This window comes from Periplaneta americana, chromosome 3 (genome assembly GCF_040183065.1).
Source record: "Periplaneta americana isolate PAMFEO1 chromosome 3, P.americana_PAMFEO1_priV1, whole genome shotgun sequence".
Taxonomy (NCBI): Eukaryota; Metazoa; Arthropoda; class Insecta; order Blattodea; family Blattidae; genus Periplaneta; species Periplaneta americana.
The window spans coordinates 111399578-111424664 of record NC_091119.1 but is presented as its reverse complement, the minus strand read 5'-3'; the positions used below and the strand labels follow the sequence as shown (position 1 = coordinate 111424664).

At 36.9% G+C, this 25087-nt stretch overlaps 1 protein-coding gene across 3 annotated transcripts in view; it reads right to left on the bottom strand.

Moving 5' to 3' along the window:
- The window catches only part of LOC138696384 (uncharacterized), a 485809-nt gene that overhangs the window by 52268 nt on the left and 408454 nt on the right, over positions 1-25087 (bottom strand). For all 3 annotated transcript variants that reach the window (XM_069821275.1, XM_069821276.1, XM_069821277.1), the window contains 9 exons: positions 24753-24866; positions 21614-21862; positions 19547-19666; positions 11960-12096; positions 10506-10725; positions 6769-6846; positions 6451-6555; positions 4453-4585; positions 3113-3228 (listed from right to left, as the gene is read on the bottom strand). In XM_069821275.1, the coding sequence (XP_069677376.1) occupies positions 3113-3228; positions 4453-4585; positions 6451-6555; positions 6769-6846; positions 10506-10725; positions 11960-12096; positions 19547-19666; positions 21614-21862; positions 24753-24866 (1272 nt within the window). The remainder of the gene's footprint in view (positions 1-3112; positions 3229-4452; positions 4586-6450; positions 6556-6768; positions 6847-10505; positions 10726-11959; positions 12097-19546; positions 19667-21613; positions 21863-24752; positions 24867-25087) is intronic.

Here is a 25087-nt window from a genome sequence, read left to right as displayed (position 1 = left end):
GCATACAAAGTGTTCTGCCCAAGAGTAAGTCTTTCACTGGAAACCCAGCATTTTCCAATCTTTCCTATTTTCTGCCTTCCTCTTTGTCTCCACATACAGTATGATCCCAATATCTTAATGTCGTCTTATCATCTGATGTCGTCTTCTGTCTCGAACTCTTCTACTGTTTATCATTCCTTCCAGTGCATCCTTCATTAAGCAGTTTCTTCTCAGCCAGTGACCCAACCAATTCCTTTTTCTTTTCCTGATCAGTTTCAGCATCATTCTTTCTTCATCCACTCTTTCCAACACAGCCTCATTTCTTATTAAGTCTGTCCATTTCACATGCTCCATTATTCTCCATATCCATATTTCAAATGCTTGTAGTAACTTCTATTCATTTTGTCGTAATGTCTATGTTCCTGCCTCAATACAATGCCAATGGCTTATTAATTCAATTTGCATAATTTCAGTATTAGTATTTACGGGGAATATTTTCAGTAGATCTACTCAATTGATCTGAGTTTTGTGATGCAGCAAAGATAATATGGTATACATATTTTACGATCTTCAGGAAAAATATAGTTTTGTGTACAGTAGCGTGCAAATTAACCCGAACACGACATATTTTTACATTTTCTGTCATTTTTGGCCTCACAGCTGCTCATACCACTTTAATTGACATCTGTAATACGTGTAATTACATTGTGAAAGGTCTGTCATTATTTTTTTTATAATATGTGACATTTTGCCTGTCGTTTTGTACTTATAAGCATTTCAGTTGTTTTGAAGACTTAATATTGTAGTCCTGTGTACATTCTGTCGTCTTCACAAATGGATACAACTCCACGAAAACGGTCTAAAATTATAACATTAGCAGAGCATTCTTCTATGACACAGAGGTAAATTGCTGCAGAATGTCACATCGGTTTGGCTACTGTTAATTCGATCATAAAACGATACAGGGAGATTGAATCCATCACACCCCAGAAAAAAGGAAACTGTGGCCGGAAAAGGAAGACTTCACCTGCAGATGATCGTTTAATTGTCAGGAAAAGTAAATTAAATCCTAGACTAACTGCTGTCGACTTAACCCGCGAGTTAATGGCTACCACTGGGGCGAATATTCACGTCACAACAGTGCGGCGTAGGCTTTTGGAAGCTGGACGAAGGGTTCGTAAGCCTATTAAGAAGCAACTGCTAACCCCTGTTATGTGCAAAAAACGCTTAATGTGCGCAAAATTACATCAACACTGGACAGTGAATGACTGGAAGAATGTACTTTTTTCCGATGAGTCTCATTTCGAGGTCCACGGCCACCGTGTTTCTTACATACGGAAAGGATCCGAAAAAGTAACAGCAGCTCATCTCCAACAAGCACCCAAATACCCCCCTAAAGTAATGTTTTGGGGTTGTTTTACACATGAAGAGCCTGGAGCATTAATACTGTACATATCAAGGGAATGATGAATTCTGACAAATATATCCACTTATTGGAAACCAGAATCGTACCCGAGCTGCAAAAATCATTTCCAGATGGCAGAGGTGTGTTCCAACAAGACCTGGCACCATGCCATACGTCTCGAAAAACTACAAAATTCTTCAACAAGAAGAATATTCAGGTACTCCCCTGGCCAGGCAACTCACCCGACATCAACCCCATTGAGAACTTGTGGTCAATTTGCAAAAGAAGAATGCAAAAAATGGACTGTTCTACAAAGGAAATGATGATTTCTGCCCTCATTGGTATATGATTTCGCGATGAAGAAATGAAGAATATTTGTGGGAAATTAGTGGAATCCATGCCAAATTGTCTCAGAGCTGTTATTAGGAACAAGGGAGGCCACCTAGATTACTGAGGTATGTCTTAGATCCTTTTTTTTATCCCGTTTGAGTGTTTTTGCATAAGTAATTACATTGTTCGGATTAATTTGCACGCTACTGTATGGTTACTGTAAAATTAGCTCTTCCCAAAATTTTGCTCAAACTGTGCTCATGTAGGTAGGAAACAAATAAATTCCATTCGGATTCCAATTTTCGTTTTTAGTCTGCCAAATATGATAACGTTTTCGCCAAGTTGGCAGTCACTTACAAACAGACACCACTATAGCAAGAGTGGCATATGGCATAAGAGGAAGGAGGTTTGAAAGTGGAAAAGCCCAACTGGGATTTGTGCTGTGATATCAACACAAAATACAGTTCTTTTATTGGTTATCAACTAGCGAAATGATATTTGGTAAGATGAGGCCTGAGGATTCTCCAGGAGATTACCTAACATTCATCTTATACTTGGGGAACACCTCGGAAAAAACGGGTAATAAACCCAAGTGGGATTCGAACCCACACCAGGGCACTGTTTTTGAACATGAGTCCCACTTGTTACCCATAAATTACATCAATGGCCCGAAATGCTGCATTGAAACGAACACTGCTTACATGGTAATTTTTTTTTTCATTCTTATAAATAAAAAATATCCTACCATTCCGAAAAAAACGAGATAATGAAACTGACACTGAATAAGCCTACTTGCTTATTTTTCACTTTTGCCCTATTTCGGCGATAAGTTTCTTAACTTTTGGTTGTGGGCTGAAGACTCAAGATTGATCACAAGGAAACATCAGAGATGAGTATTCGGTCCTTCCTGTTACATGATTTTCTTAACTGAAAACCTGCAACAATTGAAGGGTTCAGAACCATAGTGGGCCAAGCGCCATTTACTAAATCCGTAGAAAACAAGGGTTAAAATCACCATAATTCAATGGAAACATATAGCAAGTAATATAAAGTATACACATACAAACTAAATGATATATCAATCTTCATTAAACTATAGTATTCACTTAACTTTAACCCTTGCTTTTTCTGTTTTTAATAAATGGTGCTTGGCCCACTATGGCTCTGAACCCTTCAATTAAGTCGATGCAAAAACATACAACATTTTTGCTTCTCTTATCTCGTTGTCTATCTGCATCCTACAGGAAAGTCAATACTCTAATTTCATTTACAATGACTATTGCTGCGGAAAGAGAGCTGTTTGCACTTACAAGTTCCATTATACCATTCAAAATGTTTATATTTATGTATTAAATGTAAAATATATAAATAAAAAAAGTAAAGAAAATCACAACTCACGTGTATTGGTTGATACGGAGGCGGCATTGAGAACGTAGCATAATGCTTGCCATTGTCTCGACTCATGTAGCTCCACTTGGCAGGCAAGACCTGATGCTGTGAATGATATGGTGGTGCTGAAACAGGCATCAGAGTGTTTTAATTTACCACACACATCATGTAATTTCAAATGGGGGGGGGGGGGAATATGATAGGAAAATATGGTAGATTTTAACAACTTAAAATAAAAAATTTAGCACTTTAAAAATCAGATGTAGCAATTTATAATACTTTTAATGTTAAAATCTAGCATTTTGTAGCATTTTGGGGTGGAAAAATTTTTATCAAAAGTTGTTGTTTTATAAAGCCAGGCATTTGATAATAAAGTCATTTGACCTCTTGCACTCCAATATTTTTCAAAGATATTGTCATGGTCAGCCACTGAAGCACAGATTTTGATGTATTCCGAATCCATTTCTTGATTTGAGTTGCACAGTGAGCAGTTAGGGGACTGATATAAGATGTTTGGTTGATTCTGTACCATTAAAGTAGTTCCCAACCGGAGATCCGATTGGGGGACTATTTTACCTCTGGATAGCTTTACTTTAATGCTACTCGTTGCAAATTGGAGTGGTTAAATGGCAAGGTATAGCCAATTTAAGTGAACATCATATTTTAACGTTTTGGTGGCTACTTCATCCACACACAACCCCCAGAATGTCTGAAGGTCCACACCTGCTGTTGGTCGACGGGTCCACTGGACCTAGTTAGGAGATCTTGTTGATCACCAGCTTTCCCTCTTTAAGCTACTGGAGGACGATTTTAGTGCCATAGCAGGTCAGCACTAAGAACAGAAAAGTAGAAAGAGGAGGAAGGAAAGTAAAATGAACCCCTAGGCCTCGAATGCTCTAATGCTGTCGGGTCGAGGAAAGTAAGAATTCAGTCAGAGGACTTGAAAGGAAAGGGTAAAGAGGGAATTAGGTATTGAATAGAGGGAAATTATACCAAATTCGGTCATTAACTCATCAAGCTGACCAGTGCTAATTGATGAGTAGCTCCTCCCTTTAGTTCAGCTTATAAAATTATGCTTACTAACAGCTGCACCACGGGAAGGTAGGAATGGGACATTGGGTATTTGTACAGGTTGGTTCCTTAAAACCTTCAATGCGAAGGATTAACGGCTCTCCCCCTGTATTCGACAAATACCCTTTTGCAGCCTTTTTATGAAAAGTTTGGTAGTAGAAATTCAATGTTATCAATGTGTTAACAGGTGCATTTACTACATTTTTCTCTGGTAGAACTAGACAATGGCTCTGCATTAGTCAATTAATTAAATTATTTATCAAGATTCTTAGTTATACCTGCGTCATCTGTCCAAGAAAGGTCTCTGTCCTGTTCCACTGCCAGAACCTCGCCTGTCAGCAGCCGGTAATAGCCCTGCAACACCAGCACCAGCTCTTCTGCATCTCTGTCCTCCATGCTCAGCACCAGTTCCTGCATTACAACATCCAATCATACAATTACAATCCAGTTCACATTCAGCATAATTAGTAGAAAACAATTGAAAAACTAATAATATTAGGCAACAGAATATCTTCCGCATTTTTAGACTTCTGTCACGGTGATGATCACTCAAACAGTAGATTAATTAACTGAAGCTATTCTCCTTTGAAATATTTATTCAAATGTTTGGACACACTATTTTTATTAACATAACGAACATATTGAAAGATCTAAAGCTTGAAGACACCACAATTTCAATAGTAACAGACCAATATTATTCCGATTCAAGATAATGTAATAAAATTTACATTAATTGTGGATGCAATAATCTGAATATTAACTAGTGGCGCACGCATAAACCTGTTCCTGTTATTCTTAGGGCTTTTATATTGTATGTGTGTTTTACAGTTTAAGTGATTACTCAATTCCAAACCAAGAACTTTGTGTTCTTGTGCTTATAAATTATTTGAGATCACTTCTATTTAATCTAATATAGAAGGAAAACTGACTACTATTACGTGTATTAAATTTGATTATACACTTATTATAGAGGTAGAAACATCCACACTTCAAAACTAAGGGTCAACTTCGCAAAGGCAAAGAATTGGAAACTTATTTATTCGGTATCTTACCAGGAGGTAGACTTCAGAAATTCGTTTCTTCATCTATACTGTATAAAAAAAGCATTATTTTAAGATTATAGGGGAACTGAATAATTTTTTTAGTATGTTATTTTACGACGCTTTATCAACATCTTAGGTTATTTAGCATCTGAACAAGATGAAGATGATAATCCCAGTGAAATGAATCCGGGGTCCAGCACCGAATGTTACCCAGCATTTGCTCATATTGGGTTGAGGGAAAATCCCGGAAAAAACCCCAACCAGTAACTTGCCCCGACCAGGAATCGAACCTGGTTTCACGGCTAGACGCGCTAACCGTTACTCCACAGGTGTGGACACATTGAATATAAAAAAATATTTTTTCATACATTGTAAACTCAAAATATCAAATAGTTCTCAATATATCAGCGAAAGAATTTTATCCACCACTGCTGCTGACGTCACACTATTACACCCATGGCTTGTGTTGTGTAAACCCGCAGCTGCTTAAAGCTTTGTTATGAAAAGAAAGGTATTTTTCGTGATTTGGACATGAATTATAGTGAACGCAAAGTGATTAACTAAAGCAAGAATGACTTGCTGTGGTGCAAAGCAGCAGCATCGCCAGTATCCACGTTTAGAAGTATGTTGCTTGGGAACCATTAGTCGTAGAAAGGTCTAGTTTGCGCCACTGTGTGTATAATTAAATGCGTGTTGTTTAGAACGTATCATCCCAGAATGTGATTTTTAGTTCAATACCCTTTTAAATGATCCCACGCTGTGGCGTCGTGGTCTAAGGCATCCTGCCTAGGACTTGCGTTATGGAATGCGATCTGGTTCGAGTCCTCGTGAGGAAAGAAATTTTCTCATGAAATTTCGGCCAGTGTACGGGACCAGTGCCCACCCAGTATCGTGATGCACTTGGGGAGCTACGCTAGGTAACAAAAATCCGGTTTCGCAAACCAACTATAAAGGCTGGGGGGATCATTGTGCTAACCGCACGATACCTCCGTTCTGGTTGGATGATCGTTCACCTCTGCTTCGGCATGTGGACGTGAGGCCAGCAGCCGGCTGGTCATTTTTTTATCCTTTTAAATTAACTTAACTTCTTTCGCATATTTAGATTCTATAGAACCAAGTTTAATCTTATGAGTTACTTCAGAGAATAATCTAAACTTCATTAAAATGGTAAATATATAACATGGAGAATGTTCTGGAATTGTTACTTTGCTGTATTATTGTAACTCACAGTACCTTCTCATCTGAAGATGGAACGTGTATTCGGACACAACGTGATAGTTCATCCTCTCGTGTCACAGTGACTAGACTTGTCTGCTCTATGTCAGCTAGTGGAACAGGCTGAAAAAAAATTAAAGGAAGTGCGTCAGTGACATTATTGTTCAACATCCGCTGAAACAGACGTTTGTTACGCAACATCTCTTGAATTCTATTAATCAGACTGAACAATGATTCACAATAGTAAAAACTAGTAAGCCTACCGAAGTGCATACAAATGTTGTACAAGAATTAAATTTGAAATGTTATGAGTGCCTTTGTTTCTTGATCCCTTACCACACTGTTGCGAAGTCCTGTTATCTGGCTGATACCGAACTTAGGGCTGACCAGTATGACTCTCTCCATATTGCTGTCCTGCAATACAAAAGACATAACTCTCTAAGAACTTATATTCACAAATATTCTCAAAATGGCGTGTTTTCCTTTGTGTTACTTACTCGTACTGGTACTGTATTAATAATGAATTACATATTCCTGACAAATGTCCTTAAACATTGTAATAATATCGTCCTGAAACGGTATCATCAGGGTCACTGTCTGTGGGAAAACATTCTAAGCCTTACTGTTGTACTATATTGCATATTGCAGATGGGCCCAAAATATGCCAGAATAGAATTTGTGCCAGGCTATAATGATTGTTACAGTTCCACCATTTCTATTTCCAGTGTGACCCCACGTATGTCATAACAGAGTATGTGTCCTGGTATAATGGCTGTTACAGCTCAGGGATTCGTATTTCCGGTGTGACCCTGTTCATTGCATTTTTATATTTTGACGCGACTTTCCTCTATGTGGTTGAATGTTGACATATTCTCAAGAGTTTAACTGGTAGCAAAATTCATCAGTGAACGTTACTGAGTCTTCAATTTGTATTGTCTTCTATTATGAGTGGTTATTAATGGAAAAAAATTCGCTTCGGTGCTAGGGATCGAACCCAGGACCCCCAGTTCTACGCACTGGACGCTCTAACCACTGAGCTATGCCGAAACTCAATCCGCAGTATCGGATCGTATCTTTCTCCTTTGGTATTTTCTCTTACTGGCCTTACTCCATATTCGACATACTTATATAATATACTGTATTATATTGACACGTTTAGTGTAATGTTAATGCCCGGTACTTATGCAACTCGTCAATCACCAATGTACGGCGTGACGCCTGTATATACGGATTGTCTTGAACTTTCAAAACTAGAATGCTCTGGTGCGGTTGCAATTGCGTTACTTTACGGTAGGTCTGTAACTGCTAGACTCTCTTGAGATAGGCCTAACAGTGTTTACATAAATGTGCAGTACAGCTATGGCTCACTGACCACACCGGTTACAATCCCTTCGCTATTGTGAAAATTCTGAAGGAGAAAGTTTGGCATGATTTTCAATTCGTCATTTTGACAGACGCACTGCTGAACAATTGTTTGACATCTTTTTGCGTTATATACAAATGAACGGGGAAAGGAACTGGCCACCCTACCCCATTACCTCTTGGCCTAGTTGCTTCATAAGTGATGCCTTCTTTGTATCACTTGTGAGGTTCAGACCTGTTCGGACAGTTGACTAAACAACAACAAGGTAATTGCGCTGTGAATGAGGAGCAGAGCCTTTGGTGTGACAGTAGTGTAACAGAGAACGGCTCTTCAAATACAGAAGAAACATGCACAGAAACAACTTCCGGGGAGGAGTAGCCAGATAGTTCAAGTTCTTACGATATCTTCTTCTAAACATTCATGGCGAAGTATAAGTGAACAGTTTTCAGAAAACAATAAATTCTGTATACATAGCTGTAAAAGAACAAAAGAAGACTATAAATGCGACTATAAGGAAATATAAAATTTCGCGAGAAAAGGTGCGTCAGATTATAGACTTTATGGATAAAGGTGGAAACAAGACAAGTAAATACAAAAAAGAAAAACATTCACGTTTTCGAAGTTCAGGGAGGTACGTGATGCTGGTGGAACGGTCCATAATTGGCATTTACGAAAATAGGCCCCTTCTTTTCAGTGTTCACTTATACTTCGCCATGAATGTTTAGAAGGAGACATATGGTAAGAACTTGAACTATCTGGCCATTCCTCCCCGAAATTGTTTCTGTGCATGTTTCTTCTGTATTTGAAGAGCGTTCTCTGTTGCACTACTGTCACATCAAAGGCTCTGCTCCTCATTCACAGTGCAATTACCTTGTTGTTTAGTCAACTGTCCGAAGACAGGTCTGAACCTCACAAGTGATACCAAGAAGGCGCCACTTATGAGGCAACCAGGCCAGGAGGTAATGGGTTAGGGTGGTCAGTTCCTTTCCCTATCCATTTGTATATAAAGCAAAAAGATGTCATACAACTGTTCAGCAATGCGTATGTCAAAACTGGATGACTGTATAACGACGAATTCAAAATCACGCGAAACTTTCTCCTTCAAAATTTTCACAATAGCGTAGGGATTGTAACTGGTGCGGTCAGTGAGTCATAGCTGTACTGCACATTTATGTAAACACTACTAGGCCTATCTCAAGAGAGTCTAGCAGTTACAGACCTACTGTAAACTACCACAATGCAACCGCACCAGAGCATTCTAGTGTTGAAAGTTCAAGACAACCCGTATATACAGGCGTCACGCCGTACATTGGTGACTGACGAGTTGCATAAGTACCTAGCATTAACATTACACAAAACTTGAACAATTAAAACAAATTAATGTGTCTTACATATGACTGCGAAACGTAATACGCAACATATCGTCTTTTCCTACTAATTGTTACCTTCTGTGAAAGTGGAAAGTGTTATAGTAATTGGAGGCGGGAAAGTGACAGAGTTCCCTTGTAAGATAAGGTTGCTATATTTTTCTCATAATTTCCGGGGACAGATACCGACATAATTATGGAAAAAAAGATTTCGATGCTGTTGAGGTAAAAGGTTTAACCCTCAATTTTTAAATGAGACTTCTTTTTTTCTGTAATTAGTGTAATTTGTTAAAATTTAATTACAAAACGTGAAGATAAATTTTTTGACAATTATGTTTACATTCTTTCATATAACTTACAGTAACAAATAATAATGTGCTAAAATTTAGTTATAGCTGTTTCTGAACAATGTTTCTTTTGTGGAGCAAGCCCTTTTACCTGAACACCGTCGATTTGTTAGTTTGCCATTCACTTGTGTTGTTTTTACATACTTTAAAGAATTAAATGCTCATTCTACGAAAAATATTCATTTTGCTTTACTACTAAAATTACTGATACTTTTCAGAAGAGTGAATTTTTTTAAGCAGGTCTTCTCTGGTTTCCAATTTTGCAACAAATTCCTGACAGGTTATGTTTGAAGTTGTTTAAGTTAGCAAGCATGGCTCTAACAGTTTCTAAACTCATTCTGGATTTTTGAGCTATCCACATTATTTTAACTGAAACATTACTTCTAGGGAGACACAGAGCTAATTCATCAACTTCTGGAGCTTCTCAGAAAAAATGTAAAACTTTCAGTCGATTTTGAGCAAATATCAGCATTTTCTTCATTCTACTTTGCTATGTTCTCTGGTCAAATATTTCTTCAAGGAAAAAATTTCATAAAATAAATTATTTCATCCAGGTCAATTTCGTCTACATTTGAAGAAAAATAATGGACTGTCAATTTTTTTCTTTCTGGAGATCTCAGCAATATACTTTCCACAGTAATTTATCTTACAAATGAATACCCTAAGCAGTGAAATATTTAACAGCATTTTCATAAAATTATAATTAACACTGAAAATCCTGGGATCACTAGGAACAAATTATTACATTTGGTGACATTCGGCAGAAGAATTTTGTATGGGAATAAGAAGAAAAATTAGGAGAATGTCCCCAGAAAACTGGTAACTTTATCATAAGACAGAAAATTTATTATTAACATTAGATAACAGAGTAATTCCAATCGAGATCGTACTTCAACACTAAAATTCTACGAATCGCTGAATATAAGAAGTGTCGGGCAAACTTGCCCAGTACAGTCGAATTCTTTCATTTAGGCTGCTGTCAAGTTAACAACGCACCCTGATGTTGGTGCTGAAGCACTTTGCACCGTAGCTGGGAAGCTCGCTGATGATGTTGAGGTAGTACAGCTTGGCCTGCAGGCTGGTCAAACTCTTCTGTCCAGTAGGCGACAGATTGTGGTTCAGCTTCAGGAAGTGACCAATCAGTTTCCTCAGCTCCTTTCTCTTCATTGTGCTCATCAGAGACACTGGCACAAACCTCTCCAGGCCGAATTCCCGCCTATAATGTAACATATGATTACATAAAACAAAAGAACCGAGCAAATGATTTTTACGTAAAAGTTTGACTGCATAGTTTGTTTGTAGATGCTAATAACGAAAACCTGTCTGGCCCTGTTTGCCTTGCAACGTACAAAATTCCATTTCTGAAGTTAAAGCACTTGTGAGATAAAATTCGACAGCCCCAAAGATAGTAGACCTATTCTGTTTAGAGTTTAGTTCTTCATGAGAATCTCCTACGATTAAAGGCTGGTTCACAATAAACCGGGAACGGAAACGACAACGAGAACGAGAACGGAAATAATGTTAAAATAAATGTATTTAAATGTGAGCATTCACAATTAACTATTGCCAATGCTCACATTTAAATACATTTATTTTAACAATATTTCCGTTCTCTCTCTCGTTGTCGTTTCTGTTCCCGGTTTATTGTGAACCAGCCTTAAGTCTCTTCCAAATACCCACTGGTATTATATTGCAAGTATTTCTGAGTGAAAGGGTTTCACACAAAATTACCAGTCATTTTGCCAGGTGCATCTGATTCATAAGTGGATGTCTCCGCAGGGTCTTTGAGAATACAGAGTCCTAGTGTCCGAATCAGGGGGACGGAAACACAGAAAAATAATGAAGAATTACAAGTAATGGTCCCATTCGGAATTAAATGGTCACAGTGAATCTAACTCACCTCTAGAACAAGTATACCATTCTATCATATACAGTAGTCTTAGATAAGACGTAACATTAAACTCTTCACATTTCATTATAAAAACATCTATGTATAAAGAATTATCAATTTTTGACTCATGAGCCGTCAAATTCAATTCTGTTAGAATAGAGATTTTCCTCCTTGCTTTATAATGAAAAACAAGGCCTTCGTTAAGATACTATCACTATATAGCAGTTTTTTTATAGTTTCTGCCCATCTTGAATTTGGTTATCACAATTTCTGACTAGACCATCGGCAAGCTAGGGTTAACAAGCTGGACTCGTGTTACGCTCAGGAGTGGGTTCGAATCCTTCTTAGGCTGGTTTGGTTTCCAGAGGATTTCCCCAACTGTAAAGCGAATGCTTCGGCTTATGTAACCAAAATACTATCTCCCTATAACCAATTCCGATGCTGGTCAACAGCGTAATTTATACAGCGTCGTTAAATAACCGATTAAAAATCTGACGACTTTGCAGTACACGGATTATAAAAGTACAGCAAGTTGCGTTCGGATTACACTTCTACTTACTCTATAGCTTTGACTGTCACTTTGCTCGTCATATTGTTGGATATGGCGTGCTGGTGAATGTGCAGTGCTGCCAACCTCAAGGCAATATCGTACTTCAGTTCTGGGGCATAACGTTCCTGCACAACGTCGTTACAACACTGAAAAGAATTAACATTAAGATGAACCATTAATTTCACAGAATACTAATTGTTTGTTTGAGGTTAAAGGTGACAAGCACCTAGGGCTGACAAATCCTACTGCTACCAATGTAGTTGTCTGCAAAGATGGGGACCTTATCGTCCTGTCATCCTGTTGCCCTCTCTGGCCTACAATAGAGATGACCAGTGAAGTTTAATGGTAAGTACAGTAAATTTTGTATCATACAATAAATGCACACGTTTTAACTGGTTCAGATATAGACTGTGTGTGTATGTATGTGTGGGAGGGAGGATACAGATGACAAAAGTAGGTCAGTTTTATAAGACCGTGAGTAGGCCTACCTCTAATGGACGGATAATTGTTAAGCCTATTGTCAGTCAGGAGAATCATGGCCACAAGATATTGGCAGTATGATTTTACCCATCTATTTCACTTCATAGATAAAAAAAAAAAAAAATGTGAAATTTTGGAAGATAAAACGGGATAACTCCGACAAAACCTATCATAATCTATTCTGCCCACCACAAAATTTTCCTGGTCGTGATGGAACACGAATATAAGTCTTTACGAACAGTTGAAGTTCTAGGGATTTGGCATGTGGTGAACGTGTATGTTACAATGGGTCCACTAAAAATTCTTACGGACACACAAATACAACATTGATATTACAAGGAACGTGAGGTGTATACTTAGAATTTATGGATAGAGTAAGCAAATTATTAGGAATTTTCTTCAAAGGTACATGTGGTAGTCTCCTTCACTTTAGCTAACTTACATTCATTGTGATACACTTCAAATAATTTTGAACTTATGTTCATCTGTATTACTTTAAGGGACACTGGACTGAGATTTGAAACTTCTAAAGTTTTTGACCAATTGCTTTCAAATTCGATGGGATTGTTGTGTCTGTGCATTTAAGTAGCAGTGCCAAATTTCATAAAGTTTCATGTATTAGTTTCTTAGATATTAAAATTTTCACTTGTTTTAATACTATTAAATTAAGTGTAAATTCAAAACATCTCTGACGGCTGCAGAATTGTTACTGAATTTTAAAATGTTCTGTGAAGGACTTACATCTCGTGATTAAAAAAAAAAACTGCGCATGCATTTTTAATTTTGAGCATTTCTTAACGAGATAAAAATTTTCGTATAGATCATAAATTTTGCTTGATAATTTTGTGTAATTTTTAGAAGTTAAACATTGAAGACATGAAAAGTTTTCAATGATGAGCTGATTCCATGCACTATTTTTATATTGGAGTATGCTGAGTATTCTTGCAAAGTTTCATTTAAATCAGAGCAAATGGAAGCCACTAGAGACCTTTTTATTGACCAAAAACGTAGTTATGAGAAAACGCAGAAAGGTAGAATTAAAAAATTTGCCCCCACACCTTTAAAAACAGCGGGCGGGCGCTAAATATAGGACAGAATTTTAACAAATGTTTAAGGAAACTATTTAGAGAGAAAAAAAAAAGTTATTTTTACTATTTTGGCCAAAAACTCTGTCCTAGTGTCCCCTAAATCAAAATAAAATTATTACAGACATATGGACAAATAAAACTTATTACAAATTCCTGCATTTTCTTGGAAGAAAAAAAGACGCAAGGGAGAACTGGAAGGCTAAAGAAAGGAAAGAAAACAATACTGTGAGACTGTAAAACGAAAATTTCATTATGAGGGTTTAAGTTTGCTAGTGTCTGTAACAATTTCCCACGAATAATCTTAATATATAAAATTGAATGTGGGTATGTATGTATGTATGTATGTATGTATGTATGTATGTATGTATGTATGTATGTATGTATGTATGTATGTATGTATGTATGTATGTATGTGTGTGTGTATGTTCTCTATACAAATCTACACGCTTTGACCGATATGTGCCAAAGTTTGCACATTTAACCTTCATAACCAGGAGAAGAACATAGGCTACATTAAAATTGTGCAAATGGAAGTTGAATTAATTAAAATTATAAAAAATAAAAATAAATATATCAAATATTCATGTATAATATTAAAATGCAAAATCTTCTACAGTCAATTGTTTTTTATTATTGTCTGTTGTATTCAACATCGACTTTCACGAAGCCATGGAAATTTTAACACGAAATTAAATTACATTGTTGTTACACATCATGAAGGCTAAAACTAGATAATTCATGCAATAAGTATCTTTACTCAGTCTAGGACCGTATTATGAATTCCTCGATGCAGTTTTGTAGATAGTGAGCAGACTGTTTTATACAACTGAATTCTAGAATTCTTTGAAACTACAAGGATTGCTACCACATAATTTATTTAATATTGAATAACCAATAGTACTACTGCGAAATATTGACCCACCAAAATTATGCACGAAAAGAATTGGTGTGAAAAATTCATACGAAACATAATAGAATTGGCAATATTAACTGCTATAATAAAAGGAGATGTTTTTATTCCACATATTGCTAGGATACTCATTCAATTTTAAGCAACTGCAATTTCAATGCCACTAGCATTTGTAATGGCCATATTAAAATTAAGCTTAAGGACAGTCATTCAAAGTTGCAGACATTAACTTAAAAACTGCGTGTTTTTCACATCCTCGACTATATTTCATACAAAGAAGTGAAAAAAAAAAAAAGATTTTACACATATCAATAAGCAATTCAATGATGTCATGTTGATAATGTAGTATGTGAATGTACAGTTACCCTTAAAAAGAATGAGACGATTCTTGGTCGTCGGAAGTTAAAGTTCTACAGCGCGGTTCACTCGATATCGACGTAACGATACATACCATGACAAATAGTACAAGAATTGTTACAAGGACCACAACAAGGACAAGGACCAGAATAAGGATCACGAAGAAGACTGCCATTTAAGGCCAGGATTTCACAACATAGCTCGAGTCACAAAATATCATTGCTTCACTGTACCGAATGGCAAATGCCTGCTAAGGGATCTACATTCTGGACTGTTGCTGTCACTGTCTTGTTTCAGTAGCTCATATAGTAGCGTGTTGGTTCCACTGTATAACCGAAACGTCTCGTGTTCGATCCCGGGTAAAACTTTTTTTTATTGAGGTGTAATTAATTTGTTCAGAGTTCTTCGACTGTCTAATTTGTCGAAAAATATGGAATAATTTATGCCCAATTTCTGGGTTTTACAAGTTGGCTGAACCTCATCAAAAAAAAAAAAACTTACTTGGAAGTTAAAAGTATTCTTCCTCAAACAAAAATCATAAGAAACAAAAAGAGACCTGTTAACTTAAAATCTTGTCCACATGCCATCAGCTTCTATTACAGCTCTAAGTCGATCCGGCATGGATGTCACGAGATTGTGGAATAAGTTCTGATCCCCGGCGAGATCTTCCCAGGTGTCAACAACTTGATCCCACAATTCATCTCGATTTCGAGGGCGTCGGTGGGCATAGGGGCTATCCTTCTCTTTTTCAATTCCGCCCATAAATTTTCGATGACATTCAAATCAAGTGACTTCGGAGGCCAATTAATGATTTCGATCTCGCGTCTCCTTTGAAACCATCTTTGAATGCTTGCAGCATAGTGCACAGGATGGTTATCCTGCTGGAACAGCAATGTTCCTTCGGGAAAATGTTCTCGGGCGGAGGGAAGGAATATATTTTCCAGAATGTGCTCGTAAGTTCCCGCATTAAACCGGCCATAGATGCGTTCTATAACGCCAGGTCCATCGTAAGACATCCACCCCCAACACGATATGCTAAAGCGCCCCGATCTTTCACGTCGGTGCACATAGCGCTGGTCATGTCAGAGAGCATCCTCGCGATAGACACGGACAGGACCTTCGTAATCACTCGAGATGGTTGTTTCGTCGGAGAAAATTACATTTCTCCAATCGAAATCCACTCGATTGGTAGCAAAGGCAAGATGGTCGACGGCTTGTGCTTCCCCCAATATTTCCATTTGCGCAGCTCTCCGGCTCCTAATACGGCGGTTCCTCAACCTTCTGATCACAGTCTGTGAAGAGCCGGGAAAGTTAGATACTGCTCTTATTTCGTTAGCAGTCAGAAAGGGGTCCTGTCGAACTGTCTCGAATAAGAGAGCATCCTCTTCCAATGAAGAAATCCGCGGATGCCCAGGAATAGGGCGATTTTCGACCTCCCCTAAATTTTGGTAACGATAACCCACCTCGCGGCTGTACTTCCAGGAACACCGACCAAACGGCCAGCAGATCTAGCCCCATATCCAGCCTCAACTAGAGCTATAACTCGCTGTCTCATGTCACGTCGGTTCGCCATTACGATGAGAAATGAGGGATGACGATAATACTTTAGTGTAGACAATGACTATTTAACGTGATATAGAATTATTGAAATAAGAGGCATCTTGCATAGTAAGAGTTAATAAATCAACCCTAAATTAAATATCTAAATAACAGGAAGTCCAATTGTTGCGAAACTAATCAAATTAAATCTAAGCTGAAGTAGCACAGCCATTGATAAATGTTTTGCACACAGAATTAGACTGAATTTCTATTCGACAGAACCTATAATCAATGGCTTGTCTGAACATGATAAACAAATCCTAAGTGTTTCCAATGTCACTGAACAATTTCAAAATATTAATTTAAAAACTAAGAAAGGATCGTAAATGTTGTATCTAGTGATTATTTACATTTATGTCTACAAAATGAATCTTGGAAAAACGTATATGATACTGGTACTACTGATATTAAGAGTTAATGTATTGCATTTTTCACTTAATTTCATAATCACTTCAGTGGATGTTCTCCACTCAATGTTGTGAAAAAATTCAAAAGTTAAAACATGTAGATAACGCAGGGACTTCAAAATCTCATGTATTAAAAAGAAGAACCTATATGTAATGAGTTGCAATGTAATGATCCTCATGTTCTTAAATACTGCAAGGAGTACAGTGTAATTTATCAAAAATTATGAAAGAGGGAAATAGAATATATTTGAATAGAAAAGTACAAAATTCAGATAATGCAATTGAACCTATTCGGAATATTATTAAATTTAAACTTGTAGATATCCTAAGAAAGAAAATATTTTTTCATTAAAACCAATGATTATAAAGTAGAGGATCCCAAATCTATTGCAAATTCTTTTAACGTATTACAGTATATAGTACAGAAATATTATTGACAACTTAAACATTCAAGATTTTGCAAAAGATACTGCAATTGGTAACTTAACAGATGCATTTAATAATTAGTATTAATATATGTAATTAGTCAATAACTGCAACAGTGCTTTTCCATTCAATCATAACATGAATAAAATTGAATGCATACTAAATTAAACACTATTGCAAACACGTAGATAACATAGTTAAAATTAACTGAAGGTGTGAGAATGAAATAATCCAAAGCCATACTTTTAACAAAAATTGTTTTGTGCGAGTGCATTTCTTACACATATGGGAAAGCTATTAATAAAATATTGTAATAATTACTCAACAAATGACATAGCCTAAGGACTCTAAACCTTTGTAAAAGTTTGTCTATTATTATATATATATATATATATTTTTAATTTCATTTTAATTGTTAGTTTTTAATATATATGCATTTACATTGTGTATGTGTGTGTATAAATGCATTCATTAGATTAACGTTTATAATATTATAACTTGTAATTTTGTATTGTTTGCGATCATTAACACTTAATCTCAGGACTTTATAAAACTCTATTTCAACGTTACTTAGCTATTTCAACGTTATTTAGACAAAAAAAAAATCGTTGTGTAGACTAAGAATCGAACTCGCACTCTTCTACACAACACGCAGAAGTCTTACCGTCTGAGCTATTGAAACGACATGAAAGCTTTCCTTTCTGTGTGGAGTGTCGATCTAGTCATGAAGGTCCATTGTCGATTTAACTACACGATTTATGTATATATTTATCTTTCATTTACGTAATATTATCATATTTTTTGCAGTTTTTGAAGTGAATTTCGGAACGATGCTAGTAACAAACCAAATAGCCTGAATTTAAATAACTCAATATTCGTTATCTTGTGTATCAGTGCTCTGGTCTCCGATCATGCGCAGTGTCTTACATCTGAGACTTAGGAATATTCAATCGTCTCATCCTTTTTTTAGGGAAACTGTATGTACATAAGCCCACTGAAAATAACACTATTAATTCTCAAAATATTGTTGTTCACGTCCGAAAATGTGTTGCTGCGAAATTATATCTGCATAATCACGTTGCAAATTTACTATGTTAAGCGTTGTGGAAATAAAAATCTCTTAATTTCTAAAATACCGGTAGACCTATATGTTACTCAGAATATTAGTCTTTATGTTAAAAAATGACTTATTGCGAGTTTATATTATATCTGTATTCTGTGTATAAAATTAGAATTAATATACAATGTTCTGAATTTATGAGATATAGTTTCAAGTTATATTAAAAAAAAACTGGGTATGATATAAGTGGGTGTACAGCAGTCAAGAGGTAAAAAATCTTCCAATATAAATTAAATTATATATGTAAATAATTTGGTTCGATGCTGAAACTGATCGGAAAGAGGAGAAGAAATTATATTTTCGTTGGGTTTTACTTTGTTTATAGTTTGATTTTTCTATTACTTTATTTGTATTTCTGGCGGTGTGGAAGAAAAGGCCTAATGACCTTAACTATACCAGAATAAATAAATCAATAAAAACAAATAAATAACAATAAATAAATAAATAACAATAAATAAATAAAAACAAATAAATATATAAATTTAAAACAACAGTTTAACGTCAGACACATGATGAAATGTTTTCTTTTCGGTGCCTGATTTACAACCCTGAGTTAACCCTGGCAGACATTTGGCTAAGGAGTGCATTAATTCATGTAAGTGACATTAAGTAAAGATTCATCTTTATGGGCGAGGAAAGCTTAGTAAAGAAATTCGTTTTGGTTGTCTATAGTTAGGTTTCCGAGATTTCCGAAAATTTAATAACCAGTTTAATTAAAAATAGAAGCAGAAAGGAAAACCTGGGCAATGCCGGGTGCTTTCAGCTAGTACTAAATAATGTAAAATGTGCAATAACTTTGTTCCAACATGAGCAGATCTCGTAAGATCTAATCTTCCAAAAGACTACAAGCTACCAAAAGATTGTCATTAGCAGAAGACAAACGAATAAATATAAACATTCAGTAATAAAAATTAACTTTCTACTTCGGCGTAACAAATTTTGAATGTAATTCATAACCGTAACTTATTACACATAATTTCTTATGTTGGCATTTCCATAGTAGTATTTGCCACTGAATTTACACAGTAATTAAAATTTATAATTCAACTATATTTGCTTCAGAAATAAACCTACTTTAAAATGATTCCTTTTCATTGTAAATAGATCACTTAACGTGAGTTGGCATATTTGTGGCAAACATACAATATATTCCGCATATAATACACTAACCTCAGTCTTCGTTATGTGAATTTCTAGCCCAATGCTCACCTGCATGTAGAGGTACTCAAATGCAACCAGATCTCTTTGTGCCAAGTCGCATGCATCTTTGGGTACGAATGCAACCCTGAAGAGACATCTCAAGTTATGAGAACCTGGCCTCGCAGCTATCTGTAAAATTAAATAAGAGAATTCAGTTGAGAGAGAGAGAAAAAAAAAAGAAAGAAAAATGTTTGACTCAGGAGAGTAAATTTTCTATCTTGCTTTATGCTATGTTCTACCCAAATCGTGACAGATGTAATGTTCTGTATTTATCATGTGTTGCAGTGTTAATCATAAGACGTCAGACTACAACTACTTACTAACTTCTTAATATTTCAAATGTTAGCGCAAAAGTTTCAATTCTTCAAGAAAATTAAGAACAAGATTATGATGATGATGAGATTGATGCTGGTGGTGATGACAGTGAAAAAAAACGTGAGGAGCAGAAGGGAGAGGAAAAGCAACAGGATGAAGAAAAAGTAAAGTACGAGGGAAAACACTAAGAAGTGGGAGAGAAGGACGAGTAGGAGTAACAGAAGCAGTAGGAGGAAGAGGAGCAGTAAGAAGAGGATAGGAAGAAGAGGGAGAGAGAGGAAAGGAGGATGAAGAGAGGAAGGGAAAAAACTGAAAGATGAGGGAGAGGAGAAAGAAAAGAGAAAGAAGGAAGGAGAGGAGAAAGATGAAAGGGATAGGAGGAGAAAATAAGAAAGGAGAGAGAGAGGAACAGTAGAAATGAGAAGGGCGAGGAGGAGGGAAAGTAGAAGGCAGAAGAGAGGAAAGAAAACTAAGTGGGAGAGAAGGAGGAAGTAGAGGAAGAGGGATACGAGAAAGGAGTGACGAGGAGAAAGGAGAGAAGGAAGAGAAGAGGAAGAAGTGAGAGGAAAAACGAGTGAAGAATAGAGAGAAGGGAGAGAAAGGAGTGAAAGAGAGAAGGGAGAGTTGAAGAACAGGAGAAGGGAGAGGAGAAAGAAGAGGGAGAGAAGGAAAAGGTGGAGTGGAAAAGAGAGAGATGAAGGAGGAAGAGAGAGGAGAAGGAAAAGGTGGAGTGGAAAAGGGAGAAAAAGGAGTGGAGGAGAGAAGGAAGAGACGAAAGGGAAGGGAAAGGAGAAAGAAAAAGGAGAGATGACGGAGAAGGGAGAGGAGAAAGAAGTGGGAGAGAAGAGAGGTGGAGTGGAGTGAAGAAGGGCGAGATGAAGGAGGGGAGAAGGGAGAGGAGAAAGAAGAGGGAGAGAAGGGGATGTGGAATGAAGAATGGAGGGAAAGAACTGGTGGAGAGAAGGGAGAGGAGAAAGAAGAGAGAGAGAAGGGAGAGGTGGAGGGGAGGGAGAGGAGAAAGAAGAGAGAGAGAAGCGAAAGGTGGCATGGAGAAGAGAGAGAAAGGAGTGGAGGAGAGAAGGGAGAGGTGAAAGAGGGGAGAAGGGGGAGGAGAAAGAAGAGAAAGAAGGGAAACGTGAAGTGGAGAAGAGAGAGAGATGAAGGATGGGAGAAGGGTGATAAAGGAATGGAGGAGAGAAAGAAGAGATGAAGGAGGGGAAGGGAAAGGAGGGAGTGGTGGAGTGGAGAAGGGAGAGATGAAGGAGGGGAGAAGGGAGAGGAGAGATAAGAGGAGGAGAAGGGAGAGGTGGAGTGGAGAAGGGAGAGGAGAAAGGAGAAAGAGAAGGGAAAGTTGAAGTGGAGAAGGGAGATAAAGGAATGGATGACGGAGAGAAGAAGGGAGAGGTGTAGGGGGAGAAGGAAAAGAAGAGATGGGAGGGAAGGGAGAGGAGAAGAAGAGAATGGAAAAAGGAGGAAGAAAGTGACAAGGAAGAGGAGGCAGAGGAGAAAGGAAGAGGAAAAAGAACTGATGGAGGAAGAAGAGAAAGGAGAGAAGGAAGGAGACGAGGAAAAGAAACTAGTGGAATAGGAGCAACAGGAGTAAGAAGATGAGGACGAGCAAGAGAAGAAACGGAAGGACGGGAAGTAGACGGAAGAGGAGATTATCAGAGGCAGCAGGGGAACGAAGGACTAGAGCAAAGACGGCGATGATTTTTACGGTATACTAATGAAATAATTTGGAATGCTGAACGTCATATTTACCCTGGCAAGAGGCTCCTGCGGGTCGAGGAGGGTCAACTTGTTCCTGCGCAGGCTCTTGACATGCTCCACGACCAGCGAGAAGTGCTCCATGGCCTTGATGCACAGCTTCTGCTGCAGAGACTCCACCACGTCGCGCACTGTCGTGTTCGAGTCGTACTTGAAAGACTTGGTTTGTCCATTTTCCAGGAACACCTTCAGAACATTCGGCATGAACGGCACCGACGAGTCGCCCAGCGAGAATGTCGATGGCTGCGCACATAATTACATCCTTTAATTAATTTTCATTTGTGGATGAAATAAGCATAGCTAACAAGGAGAAAACCATACGGGGCTAACAAAATCCGACCTAATGGGTGCTCCAACCTCAGAACAGGGTTATTCATCATAATCACCAAAAAGTAAGCAGAGACGCCAATGGCTACACGTCAATATGAGCGGGTTAGCAAAAAAAAAAAAAAAAAGTTTCGAATTTGAGGTATTTAATCCGTGTATTGTCATTATGTCTCGGAGGACACAAAACACTACTACACTATTCCAACTTTCTATCAATAGTTGTTCGCGAAATTATTGTAATTTAAATATTTCACGTAAGTGTTTTTATTTAAAAAAAAATTATGACAGTTTTCAGAACTGAAACTTGGAAAAGATTTGTCCCAAAACTAAGAAATCCCAATAGTCTTAGCTCCTGTTACCTAAGTACCTGGTAAGTGTTAATGACTTTTAAGAATGTTTAACTGAAGGGATGAAGTGTAAAATCCTACTAATAAAAAATGAACGGTTTTCTCAATATCAAGGAAAAATGATACATTATTGAAATAATTTCGTTTTTCTTTTTCTCGCATAAATAAATATGTCACAACGAAACATCTGTTTCGCGAAATGGAGAAAAAAATTGTATATTTGATATTATTGCACACATTTTACATTTTTTTAATTCGCGATTTAATAGCATTTATACGTATATTTTCTAGGTGTATTAATTTCGTTACAATATATTGCGGGGACAGATAATCAGCACAGAATGTTACTAAAAAGTTTAAATGACCGAAAAAATGACTTGTCCCTATTGAGACAAAACCTTCGGGCTCTCCTGATTGACATGAAGTTATAAGTTTTTAAAAATAAGTGAGATGTAGAACTACATATATTATCCAGTAAAACTATGGGAAAATGAATAATTAAATTGTATGATCTGTGGACTAATAAAGAAAATTTAATTAAATATCTATGGGAATTCAATAATATTGGAACAAGTTTTACAATAGTTTGGCATCATGTAACGAGCGTTATTTCTAACAAAACAATCTTTAACAGCTCTGACTATGTGTGGATTGTGAACGTTTTATGACGTTTTACTTCGGTTTCTAATAACTTTATTGTGACCAACAATCAGTATGCTATTAAATGGGGTTGGTTGTTTCCAACTCATATTCCGCGTAGTAAAATAATAATTAATTCCTGTTTCACCAGGAAGTGTGTGGGTGGCAATGAAATGTACAAGTATGTCCTTTGTTTTGAGTGAGCTGTTCGAACAAAAGAGCGAAAACGTTTGGATATGGTATGCTAAAAGCTATTATTGCAGTGAATATAGAGTTTCTGTTGAAAAATTGCAAGCTATGAAGCCAGATTCATGAATCTGCAAATACAATTAACAGTTTTCACAATCTGTAAAGGAAAAATCCTTGTGTGCCCAGTGTTACAAATAGCAGAACCATTTGAAACGGTAAATGTTGTGTTGTGTTGTATATACGAGTATAATTTCGAATTTTTTTTTAAATCTGGAAACTCGATGCTAATGTTGGTAACAGATGACACAAAATATGTATATCTAGGCTTTACCAGTTTTTTGCATTAGGTATTTACCTGCCTATGTAATAGGTATTACGAGTTCTTAATCACATACCCCATACTCAATTCAGGGAGTGGCCCGTGTGAAAATTCCATCTACTTTAAATTAGTTATTGCAAGTTTAAGTTCAAAAATCAAAATTAAAAATTAATTAATCAAATGTCATTTTGGTATTTAGATAACAGTTTAGCCGAAAAAATAATTTGTGTCTGAAGTTTGAATCCCATTTATGGTAAAACTATTGGGTACTGAGACGTATCAGTGGTAAGATATCAACGCGAAGAACAAGCCGAAAAAATATAACGTACAAAATTAACCGATTAAAAACGCATTTACAGTGTGACGGAAATTTAATCAGTTAATTTTGTACGTTATGTTATTACACAAATAAAATGTTTTTCGAAGAAATGACAAAGGAATAATTTTTCGGCTTGTTCTTCGCGTTTATATCTTACCACTCATACGTCTCAATACCCAATAGTTTTGCCATAAACGGGAGTCAAACTTCAGACACAAATTTTTTTTTTTTCCGGCTAAACCGTCATTCAAATACCAAAATGACATTTGACTGTTTGGTTACTTAGACCTATAACCTAAAGATTCTGTTCTTAAAATTAATGCGGTTATACCCCTTTCACCATGATAAGTTAAACGGTGGTGTAAGATACTTGAAGAGTAACTTTCATAACGGTTGTTACACATTAAAATTAGATTGCTATATTTATGACATTTGCTATGGGGGCACTTATAAAATACTGGAAGCCTAAGGAGGTATGTTTACCCAGAGATTGGGAAACACTGCTCTAAAACAGAGTATTAGATGTAAAAACATCCAACGTTTCGGAGCTACATTTCGGCTCCATCGAATGGAGTCTAACTCTTGATAACAAAATAACGGACCAAAAAAATATGTTTTCCTTTTTCTTTTTCCTTGTCGTGATAATAATGCGACACATAGCTCCGATGATTGAATTTTCCTATATGTATGAAAAGGTTAAAACAAATTCTGACTACGCTACATACTGTGAAAGTATTACCAAAATCTAGTATACGAGTATATAGTCACGAAGCTTAATACGTAGTAAATATGCATCCACAGATAGTTGCTAACCACTAGGATCGCTAATATCGCCTCATTACAGACAATGCGAAATAGTACCTGCACAGTCTATTGTTACTAGCACCCTCAACAACTCAAGCTTCGTGACTGTATATACTAGACTGTGAAAGTATTACATAATACGCAAAATAATATACACTGCGTTCTGATGATATATGTGGAGATACTTACAGGGAAGAGGGGGGAGCCGTTGACCACAACGCCTTCTGCGAACCTCACGCGCGACGGGTTGGACTTGAGCTTGGCCTTCTTGGCGGCACTCAGCAGCGCTGACTTGCGGGCCGACTGCAACACAGGAGTCCGTCATTTGCAAATCGTGGCTTTCGTGACTGTTAAAATGTCAGATATGACGGCGATCCAGTTCTGAGCACTGATAATCACGTTGCCTCATGAATCTGTCAGTAATGGTCAATTTTTTTGGCGCTGAAGCAACTACATCGGTTGTATTCTGGCATAAAAATATGCACGCCATTCTTCTAACTAGCTTGTATATGTACAGTCTATAC